The sequence below is a fragment of the Arachis duranensis genome, chromosome 10 (assembly GCF_000817695.3).
Source record: "Arachis duranensis cultivar V14167 chromosome 10, aradu.V14167.gnm2.J7QH, whole genome shotgun sequence".
NCBI lineage: Eukaryota > Viridiplantae > Streptophyta > Magnoliopsida > Fabales > Fabaceae > Arachis > Arachis duranensis.
The window spans coordinates 78,456,398-78,467,962 of NC_029781.3; the positions used below are offsets into that span (position 1 = coordinate 78,456,398).

Sequence of the window (11,565 nt, forward strand, 5' to 3'; positions counted from 1 at the left end):
TATGAAAGTAGTGTGCAAAATGCAAATCAATTAAAAAGTTTAGGAGAAAGTTTTTCTTTTTTTTTCCTTTATTCTGATAGTTTATATAAACAATTAAACACTTGACCACTCAGAGAGAGAGAGAAGTGCAAAGTGCATCAAGATCCTTCTTCCAGTCTCAACACTAAAAACAATTATCAACATCCAAAATTTTAATCTAGCTCAGGAGAAAGATCTACGTACCTGGTGCGATATAACCAGCAGTACCTACAACATATGTTGAAAGCTTTTTCCAAGAATAAGATTCACTATAAGAATGCTCAGCAAGGTTCCTATAGAGAAAAGTACTAAAATAAGATATAAGAGGCTCCATCTGATAATTAAGAAGTATAATCTGTGGCTTTATGTCTCGATGCACTATGAGTGTGGTGTGGTCATGATGCAGATATTTTAGTCCATGTGAAATTTCAACAGCGATGTTAAGCCGTATACTCCAACTTAAGGGTGGTAGGAGATATTTCTCATGCAAAATATCCTGGAGGCTTCCATTCTTCATGTACTTATATAAAATCATACCATAGTTCTCTCCTATCCAGTAGCCTGCACAAGAGACCAAGTTTCTATGCTTGATCCCATCCAACACTTCAATTTCTTTCCACATAATATGTAAATACTTCTTCTTGTTCCTTTCGAATGCAAACTTCTTTACAGCAAAAGTTGTATAACCCAGTTAAGCTCTATAAGCAATCCCATGAGATCCTTTGGCAATAATGTATTGATCATTTAGATTATTTGTAGCCTCCATCACTATGTTGTGAAGGAAATCTGACTGGTTTTTAGTGAAGAACTTCATTTATTTCTAGTACAGAAAACTGATCCTTCCTGCTCCTCTTTCACCATAGACATAATTCTTCATTTCTTTCTTGTGGAGATGCATCAAAAGTAAAGCTACCAGCATAGTTGAAACAAATAGTGAGGATTCAAGATCTATCATTAAAATTACCAATGCGATGATGCCTTTGTGATCAGTTGATGAATAGGGACATGGCTTCAAATTACAAGTGTTGGTCCAATCCAGGCCACTAGAAGGAGAACAACTGACATTTAAATGGGGATTACCCAAGAAAGAAGATGATGAGGAATCCAAAAACTTTCAGAGGGATGTTGGAACAAGACCATATAAGAAATTATATGAAATATTGATCTCAATCAATGGTAGTTGAGCAAGAACATCTATGTTTCCTGTCAAATTATTCAGTGATATGTCTAGACTTTGCAGTTCTTGTAGTTGCCCAAGTTCTAAAGGAATCATACCTGTCAATCCATTGCTACTCAAATTCAACCCATAGAACAGCTTTTGCAGTTTTCCTAATGATGGGGGAATTGTTCCTCCAATTAAATTTTCACCAAGTTGTAGTTTACGAAGCTTGCTAAGTTATGAGAAAAAGCTTGGGATACCACCTGTAAAATGATTCTCTCTTAAAATTAATGTGGTTATCCCTGTCCAGTTCCTTAGACTTGATGGGAAGGAACCATTTAGGGAATTGAATCCAACATCAAATGATCCATTTTAGTACAATTTGACAGTTGTGGTGGCAAATGCCCTTCCAAATTGTTGTGTGAAAGATCCAAAATCGTAAGATTCACAAGCTTTTCAAGTGCAAATGGTATGAGTCCAGTAAGTTTGTTCATTCACATGTTAATTGTAGCAAGATTTGTACAATTTTCTAGACTTGGTGGAATTGGTCCACTGATGTTGTTCTTGCTTATGTGTAAGTATTTGAGGTTTATATTACTCTAAAAAACAGGAAGAGACCCAATGAAATTATTTTCACTGAGAATCAGCATACTTAGACTTGTACACCTTTCTATCCCACTTACGTTGAGATATGAGGTCTGTGGCAGAGTATCCCGCTCGCATCCTTTCGGATCACATAAGTCTTTCCAGCACTATATCTATGGGGGGTTCCTGTATCTATATACGTGATCAAAAGGCGACATTCCTATGGGAATGTGTCGGGTTGGCAGTTGAACCGACAGTATGATATCATAGCCAAATAGGACAGGCATTCATCATGTGCATCTTTTATGTGTTTGATTTCTTTGCCGACTTGCTTTGTTTTCCTAATTATATAACATGCTTAATTGCTTCTTGGATTACTTGATATACATGATAATTACTTGTGTTTTACTTGTATGTATTAATTGTGTTTTCTACTGGGATTGAGGAGGTTTAGAAGGCGGTGACGATGGCATCGCATGACAGTTAAGCTGGCGAAGGCTGTGGAACAGCGGTGAAACGAATAGTTTAGAAATTTTCTAAGTTAGATTCCCCTATTTCATTATGGTTTTTAAGTGATGGTTTTAAATTTAGTTACGCTTCAAGTTAAATCTTATGCTTGATATGAAGTTATAGGATTGCCTCTGGTATCTCAGAGTCTTATATCTTACATTACTGGGTATTGTTGTGTGGAGAAAATAGATGAAATAGAGGAATCAGAAAGGCCCTTTAGGTCGAAATGAATTTTTATAAAGAATTAAAAAGATGAGGTGTTTTAGTTTTGAACAAAGAGAAAGCACAAAGATAATGCATTTAAAAGATATAACAGAAGGAGCGGTTACCAAGATAGTGCTAGTTGCAAGGGTCAGTTTGATGAAATATATTAAGAATTGGTCGAGAAATTAGAATCGATAAGTTCATCATTTAAGTCAGATTTTGAACTATTGATTCTAGGGAGCATTTTGTTATCCGATTGATATGAATTTGATTGTCGACAAGACAAAGTCCATTATGACTCGAAAGGTGTCGAAAACAAGGTCGAAGGCATAGTTGACTTGTGAATTGGGTGCGAACAATTATTTGGCAATCTATTTGAAAAAAAGGTGAGTTCTATGGTGTCTTTGTTATGGTGCATAAATTGCCTAACTTCCCTTTTAAAGTAAAAAATAAAATGTTTAAAATAAAAAATAAATCATATAAAATTTATTAAATATTATTTATTTACTTTTTTTAGTAATTTAGATACAAAGTAATAGACACCATAACATTTACCTTGAAAAAAATGAGGTGTTGTCAAACGATTGGACAAACTAGTCTATAAATGAATAGGATGTCAATGAACAAAAGTTAGAAATTCTCTTCAAAAACAAACTTTCAAACTCTCACATCTTAGTAACTTTTTGATACTTTATCTTGAGTTAATTTTCTGTAGATTTTTTTTTATCTTTGTATTTTTTTTTAAACTTTGTATTTTATAATTATGCAATTTACTTTCATTGCAAAATTAATTTCTTTCGTTGGCATTTTATTAATTTCATCATTTTCAGTTAACACTTTTGAGATTCTATAAAGATCTCTTTTATTTTGTTTGACGTAGCTTGGTTTTATATAAATCAACTTTAATTTCTTTTTATATAATTGATCAATTTTGCAAAATTCTTCTTTCATCATTCACAAAGTAAAGATACTTTGATGTATAAACTGATACTCTAAAAGAAGTAAATTTAGTTTTAAAATTAGATATTAAATCAACCCAAGTATTTTGCAACGAATAAAATTCCTTTAATTTTGATTTGCGAAAAAATTCTGTAACAATTAGATACATGTAAATATGTAATATTTTTTATTTATCTTATTCATAATAACGAACGAAAGATATGTATTAGTATTTCATTGGTAGTGTAAATATTTTTAAAAAGATATATATGAATAAATAATCAATTTATTTAAAAAATAATCGGGAAAACGGTAAAATACAAAATATAAATTTCTTTATCCATTCCCAATCCCACTTATAGAGATAGTGGATGGTCATTTGTTAATGAGCGGAGGTGGTGATTGGAGGAAGCAAGTCTTACGTGGCTCTATGTCACTGGCCAAATTTGCTACGCACCTATTCTGACCAAGCACTAGGCAACAAAACACACATCTAATATTCTTGCAATTATTATTGTGGCAACTGTAGAGTAGAGACCACGCGGAATATATGTAATTTTTTAAAGAAATAAAAAGGAAAGAAAATAAAGAGGGTTGAAGTTGAAGTTGAATCTGATGCGCGGAGTTTGAAGTCTAAAAAATACGAGTGTGCAGTGTAGTGTTTCCTCTCTCCTTCGTTTGGGTCCGTTCATCTCCCTTTGCGCAAATTGCATTGCCTTTGCCCACAGCAAAGCAAACAAATAGAAAACAGCTTCGCAACGCACCCAACGTATTACGTATTCGTATCTGTATTTGTATTCTTACTCTTCGCCACTTCACCTCCTTGGGCCCTTTTGGAGGAGAAAAAAAAAATCAAATTAAATAGCAAAAAATAGAGGGGTTTTTGTTTCCTGGAATATACTGGTTCCTCTTCTGTTCTGTATGCTAGATTGCTAGTGTGTGTGTTTGTGTTTGTTTATGTTACCCATTATCCTCTACTTGACCTTCCATCAATCGCAATTCAAAGTATTTCTACCAAACCTTTAACCCTTTCTTCACCGCTTTCCTCTGATCTCTCACCCTATCCCTCAGATCTATGCCGTTTTTGTTCCCTTGTCGTTTCGATCTATCTCATGACTTCTCTACGCACCCTACCCTATCGTTTTGTTGAAACAGAACCACCGTTTTTTCCTCAGATTCTCTTTCCGCCTTTGTTTCCGTTTTCTTCTCCTTCTCCTACCACTTGAACAACCTCTCCACTCTCTGATTGATTATCGGTTTCACGAATCTTCTTCTCTTTCGGTTCTGAGTAAACTATAGTTTCCGAATATGGATTTGGATGATTTCCGATCCATATTGGATACTGCCGGCGTTGACGTTTGGCTCTTCATCGACACCGCCATCACCGTCGCTTCCTTGGATTGCGGTGATGAGCTGAGGCGACGGAGGGATGGAATCATAGAACGAATCTTCGCTGCCACCACACCTCCTCTGCCGTGCCGGAACTGCGACGGCGATCGTAACCTGAGGTCCAATGGCTACCAAATCAAGAAACGCCTCAGCCCTAGCCCTAGCCCTCAGCGACAACACAGCCACCACCAGCAACGTCGTGGTGGCCGTGGTGCCGCCGCTGCAGTTTCTCCCTCAACGCCGCAGTCTCTCGGAGATGATGATGACAACGGCCACGCCGACGCCGCCGAAGACGACCGTGAAGATTTGGATCCTTACGGCGGCTTGTTCGATGATGAGCAGAAGAAGATTCTAGAGATTAAAGAGCAGCTCGAAGAACCCGACCAGGTGCTGATTAATCAGTTCTTTTTTTCTTCAAATATTATTTTATGCCTTTTTCATGTTAGATGAGTTATAATTTCTATACATTTTTAGCTTATTTTGCCTTTTTCTTTCTGTTTTTACTTAAAATTATCTCAGTCTGAAGAATCGTTGGTGGAGCTGCTGCAAAATCTCGCAGACATGGATATTACATTCCAAGCGTTAAAGGTAACTTAGGTTTTTTTTTTTTGAATTAGTTTTATTTTACTGTATAACGATGTTTGGTTTTTCCTTGCAGGAGACTGACATTGGGAGGCACGTGAATCGGTTGCGAAAGCATTCCTCCAATGACGTTCGCAGATTGGTGAAGCTACTTGTGAGGTTGTTAATTAAACACTACTTTTGTTTTTATTTTCAAAATTGAATTAATCTTATCATAATTGCAGTGGATTTGATTGAGCTGTTTTATTTGCAGGAAGTGGAAGGAAATTGTGGATGAGTGGGTGAGGTTGAATCAACCGGGTGGAACAGCTTCTCTCATGGGTAAAACCAAACCACAACTCAAATGTTTTGGGAGATTTTTCCTAGTTATGGAATTAGAAATCCAAGTGTTTGATGATAATTGTTGGCGTTGCATTTACATTTGCAGCTGATGGGGACTCTCCACCGCTGAAAACCACCCAAAACGGGCATCATCAGGTCTTTTTTGGACCTTTTTTTTTTAATATCATGGTAATGTTTAAGGCCCTGTTTGGCGTTATTAATATTCTATTTTGAAATTCCTTTTTATTTGTTTTTTGCAGATTCCTGATTTTGCATACTCGCCAAATCCACACAGTGAGTACTTGGGCATCTTATTCAAATCTTCTTTTTGTGTGTGTCTCTGTTGTTTTGGATTTTGGCGAACAATAATGCTTTTCTGCTTCTGTATGCTGACACAGATGGAAGTTCTGGGTCTGACCGTAACACCTCAGAGGCAGAACCAAAACCAAAAGTGATTCCCCGCAAAGAAGCTCCGCCAAAACCAACGCCGCCACCTTCAGTCCCTACTCCTTCCATCGCCTTCCAAAATGTACAGTTGTGATTATTATGTTTTTATATAACCGTTTTGGAAGTGTCTTAACCCTCCAAATGTTGTTGCTAACATCACGGAGTATGAAAATAAAATAAAAAAAAAAACGAAGAAAAGCAATGAATGTGGGGCGTAGGGGAAAAAGCATCATAGATATGGGGGTGTTATTATTAATCTCTTACCCACACGTTGTTGCTTTGAATATTAATTGCAGAGACAGAGAGAACAAAGAGATAGAGATTTTGACGCGGAGAGGCTTGCTTCGGCAAGGAAGCGGCTTCAAGAGAACTACAAAGAGGCTGAAAATGGTGGAATTCTCGTTTCTATAGTTTCTTAAAAAATTTCTTACCATAGTACTAGTAGTACGTATATATACTGACGGGTGGTTTGGTGTGTTGTGTGGGGTTGTGTATAGCGAAAAAGCAAAGAACGATTCAGGTGATGGACATCCACGAGTTACCAAAGTCAAAACCCAAGAATGCCTTCTTTGGAAAGAACAAAGGCAGTGGCGGTTCTCAGGGAAGGCACTGGTGATGGTCATGGTGATTCCAATTACCATGTTCGATTCTTGGTACTAGCCAGCCATGTAACGTTTTAAGAAAAAGAAGGGGCTTGTGCCTTGTTGGGTGGGGTGATGCCGGATGAAAATTCCTAAACCCGCTTCACCCGTTGTGAATTTTTCATCCCCAAACCTATTATTTTTCTTGTGGTTTCTATTTACTTAATAATAACCAACGAAAAGAAAGAAAGGAAATTCCAAAATAATTTTTTTTCCTGGAGAGGGAACTAACGAAACCAATTTTTTGAAGCGCACATGATTTTCTGAGCCAGGAATCAGGGTAGTATGGAACGGAAACGTTTTTGGGTCGGGGAGTAGGGGTTGTTTTTAATCATTCAAGTAATACATTTAATAACAAAACCATGGGAATTTTGGAGTGAAGTCTCAAGTATGTTGCGTTAATGAATAGTAGGCATCTGTTTTTGAAAGCATCAGCCAAGGACTCAAGAAGTGATGAACAGTTTTTACACGGGACCGGGTTGGGTAGGTGAGAGCCTAGTTGGTTCTGTAATTAATGTGTTGAGATTATTAAGAGTGCATAGTTGACATGTGCGCACGACGTGGCTCTTTTCTTTACGTCAAGCAACACATAACATGTCTTTTAGGATTCGGTTGTTCACATGAGCTGTGCTTGGATCTTCTGTGGTATTGGCCTGTCTCTGCTCCTGTTGTTTTGTTAAGTACGTCAAACCATGAAAAAGTCTTCCTCTTCGCTCCCAATGCTTTTCAAAAAAAGAAATTTAAGCCACCTAAAATGTCAGATTTTAAGAAAAACTCATAGCAGACTTTACCTTCTGGCGGATTGAGTCGTTTCTAAACCAATCAGCTCACAATATTTTTAGGTTAACGTTTGTGTAGGGGAATTTAACGATTGCTCTTAAAATTAAAACTCAAATTAGGGATAGCAACGAAAATAAAATCCGTAAGCGTAGGTATTAGTGAGGATATTCGGAGATGGGGATGACCGGATGAGAGTGGGGGAAAAAATTAGTAAAAAGGTTACACAATAAAATTCAAATGGTAATATTTTTCATGATAAAGATATTAATGCTTAAAGATTAAAAAGTATTTTAAATAGGAATTGTCTAGTATGCATAATGTTTTTTTTTGTTTTAAAATTGTATTGTATATTTTAGTTATGTTTTGTGTACTTGACGTTTATTATTTTTTTTATATGACATAATTAAAAAATGTTAAATTCATTTTCATCTTAATTATACTAGCATTAATGCAGTTTTTATTGAAATGAATAATTTTCGTGGGGTTTCTCTAGGACTATAGATTTGTTTAATAAAGTTTTTACTTATTGAAAATAGCTTATCAAAATTATTTTAAAACATAAATTTTTAAAAGTTGTAGCACTTATATTTCATAAAATTAAATTAAAAATGATTCTTGATTAGCATAAGTAAAAATAATTTTTAAAATTTAAAAAGATTATACCAAATATAAATATAAGAATAAATTTTAATAAACATAATCCAACTTTAAAAAATATCTTTCTTAAGTATTTTCAAAAACCTCCATAATTTTTAAAAGTTGTAAGTACAACATATTATCTTTTTGATTTATCAAATATAAAATTAGCTTAGATTTTTAAAAAACATAAGAATTTTTTCAAAAGCTTTGTTAAATCAAATCATATATTTCCCTACGGAGAATGGGAATGGGAAAGAATATTTTTCCGCTATTTGAAACAGTAAAAGGAATTGAGAAAAATTTCAGGATGTGGAGTGGAGAGGGGAGAATGCCTATCTCAGATGTTAATGTTTTTACTTTTTATGTTTAACACCCGTACAGCATTGTATGCGTACTAATTACTATAGCAATTGATGATTAGCTGCTTCCCCCCTCCCCATCTTCTTTTTCTTTTCTTCCAAATTAAAAGATGTTATTGTTGAGGACTGGTTAATGTTGCCAAAAATATTTTATAAATAATAACAATAATTAACAAATTAGCTATAATATTTGTGTGTATATTTATAATGTTTCATATATGTTTTTAATAAATAATTAACTACCAAATGGTTCAACTTCTATAACAGAATAAATAACTTTTTTGAAACAAAATAATCAAATTTATTCACAGAAAAGAGCCATCAAATTTTTCTTGAACATAAAAAATCAGTAAAATGTAAAATAAGTTTCATATAAATATGATTATAATTTGATTATATTATTTATAAAATTTGTTTGTATATTAAGCATAGTTGTTCATTTAGTGTAATTGTAATTTTCACACCTTAGCAACAATATCCTCTAATCTTTAATCAAAGATCCATCAATTTTGCTTTCGGTAATTACACAAATGCAAACTTATAAGAAAGCAGTTTGTTTTATCATATAGGCTGAGACAATCTAAGGGGGGTATAAATGTTTTTACCCGCCTGATACTCTTGAAAGTCATGAACAAGTATTTATTAAGTCCTTAAACTACCACCAAAACGGAAGGAAGGAGTCCTTAAACTGACTTCACGTTGCATGTCAAGCTTGTTATCATTAGAAAACGAAGACTGAATCCTATTATTGTTGCGCTTGGGTTTGACTTGGATCATGACAGCGTCGAGCCATCCTCAATTTCCAAATTAATGTAAACAGTTCTTGGGAACAAAAATGGGTTAACACTTAACATCGCATTGTACGGCTCATGCCCCTTCAAAAGTATGGGACATCACCATAATATGGTCACATGCCAACACAGCACGCAAGAAATCAAAACTCAGATATCTATTCCAACAGCAATAGCATACTGCATATAATGGACTCATCACTTTTTACCTATTTACTACATCCGGGTTAACTACGTGACTTATTGCTAAGCTCAAGAACTAATAGCATATATAATAATATAATTGTTCCGACCAAAAGAATTTTCCATAGCTGCACCATCAACTATTGCAATCACCAACTTCTTGAATCATCCTCAATTAAACTATTAGTACCATGGCCAGCTAAAACTACAATGTGTGCTAAAAGGAAAGTCTGGGACTGTAATCCTGAGTGATGAGAATCCGGTCTAGTTCACACCATTAACTCCTCAATTTTGCATCTTAGACTCATCTGTTTTCTTGAAGCCATCAAGCATCCCATCAATCAGTTTGTCCTTCGGGGATAAAAGTGGATCAGCTACAAATGAATAGCTCTTTCGAGAACTATGCTTCTCTTTATAGTTCCCTGAAGGAATTTTGGAAAGGGCACCCTGAGATGACTCGCCCGATGGATTCAAAATCCTTTTCAGAGAATCATTATTAAAGATGTCAACACTATCTGAATTCTTTGCACTATTCTCTCCTTCCTTTCTACAGTGCCAGAAATCCAAAACTTTGAGAAGAGAACTGTCTTGCTCATTACATCTTGGCTTTCCTTGCTCTTCTGGTTGAGTTAAACAGCTACTATCTTCTTCAGACTCAGAAGGATCATAATCTAAGCCAACAGGTTCATAATCAGGATACTTTGAGGTATCCAGTTCTTTGGCATTCCTACTTAATTCTGACTCCACATCACTCTGGTCAGAATTGTTGGCAGAAATAGGACCTAATTCTTCCCATGGAGAGTCCATGCTATCATCCTTTGGAGCTGAACCAGACAATTCACTATCTGAAGGAAAAATATTAGTGGACTCTAATTTAGCTCCCTGCATTGTCTGCAATAAGGATGCCAAATTTTTATAACCGAGCTTCTGTAAACTAATATGATAGCCACACATCTCATAAAATAGTTTTCGGAAACAACCAATATTGTATCCCTCTGGGTGGATTCTCAATATTTCATCCACAACTTTTTGGCAGTCTACTAATATATCATTTCTAGACCTCTCAGCATATAGTTTTTCAGTGGCAAGTTTCAAAACACTAGTATGAGGAGTATTCTGATTGTGTTTCTCTGCATCATGTTCAAGTAATTTCTGCAGGTTGGACTGTGATGTTCTATTTAAAAAGAGAGATCGAAGGCCATTCGCACCATGAGAAAGGCCCATAGATGAGTTCTTCTGAACTGGTCGAGTCACCTTAAATGGGTAGTTTGTGGAGCTGCTTACTTCCAACCATTTCTTGTCTGCTATTAATAAATCAATCAGTTGAAGAATATCCTTTTCAGTGAGAGACTTGAGAACCGCAGGACCGCCCTTTTGTAATTTTTGTGCCAAATCCTCCCTGACAAACAAACATAGTAGCATTACAATTTACTCTTTCAACAAGTAGGATTAGCTATTACCTACATGATGATCATCGTTTTGGGCGGGCAGGGGAGGGAGAAAAAATAAAGATGAAGAAGAAAGATCAAAGCATAACTTCCAACAGCAAAACATCATGATACAATCGATTTGTTACTTTCATTTTATACGGGGAACTAATCAAGATTTCGAGACAAAAACAAGATGTTATCCATAGCAAAAGGGGTAATTTTTCAAAATATTTGTATAAAACTACCATGCATAACAACCTGCTTGTTGACAGGGAGACGAGAACTGATCCTTGGGTGGTAAAAACAAAAGATTCCATGTAATTCCAAAAGGAATCTCTAAAAAATAACTTGGGCTTGTCAGAATGACCAACATTCTGGTTCACTTCTGATGTGTTGGCCTCTACAGACTGAGAAACAGTCTGGTCCCGATCACATAATTTGGTCTCTACAGAATGACTAACAATCTGGTTTGGCTCAGATAACATGGGCGCCTGATCTGATATTTTCGGCTCTTCGGCATGAATAACACTCTGGTTCTGTTCGGATAGCTTGGACTCCTCAGAATGTTTTATAGTCTCGTCTACTTGA

The 11,565-nt window shown here is 35.5% G+C and overlaps 2 protein-coding genes across 2 annotated transcripts in view; one reads left to right on the plus strand and one right to left on the minus strand.

Moving 5' to 3' along the window:
* Positions 1-4,051: 4,051 nt before the first annotated feature.
* On the plus strand, positions 4,052-7,001 carry LOC107470349 (probable mediator of RNA polymerase II transcription subunit 26c). Its single transcript, XM_016089739.3, has 9 exons — positions 4,052-5,191; positions 5,324-5,392; positions 5,463-5,545; positions 5,640-5,707; positions 5,814-5,863; positions 5,968-6,001; positions 6,106-6,236; positions 6,451-6,544; positions 6,652-7,001. The coding sequence occupies exons 1-9, from the start codon at positions 4,724-4,726 to the stop codon at positions 6,768-6,770; spliced, it is 1,116 nt and encodes a 371-aa protein (XP_015945225.1). The 5' UTR covers positions 4,052-4,723; the 3' UTR covers positions 6,771-7,001.
* A 2,088-nt stretch (positions 7,002-9,089) lies between these two features.
* Positions 9,090-11,565, minus strand: part of LOC107470333 (uncharacterized) — a 4,856-nt gene continuing 2,380 nt past the window's right edge. Inside the window, exons 3-4 of the mRNA XM_052255655.1 lie at positions 11,236-11,558; positions 9,090-10,946 (exon numbers count right to left, since the gene is read on the minus strand). Of these exons, the coding sequence (XP_052111615.1) occupies positions 9,833-10,946; positions 11,236-11,558 (1,437 nt within the window). The 3' untranslated portion in view covers positions 9,090-9,832. The remainder of the gene's footprint in view (positions 10,947-11,235; positions 11,559-11,565) is intronic.

Excerpts from the sequence above, each read along its gene's own strand:
- LOC107470349 (XM_016089739.3), top strand. The coding sequence starts at position 4,724 with ATGGATTTGGATGATTTCCGATCCATATTGGATACTGCCGGCGTTGAC. Across the intron at positions 6,002-6,105 it reads ATACTCGCCAAATCCACACA|ATGGAAGTTCTGGGTCTGAC; the intron begins GTGAGTACTTGG and ends ATGCTGACACAG. Across the intron at positions 6,237-6,450 it reads CTTCCATCGCCTTCCAAAAT|AGACAGAGAGAACAAAGAGA; the intron begins GTACAGTTGTGA and ends TATTAATTGCAG.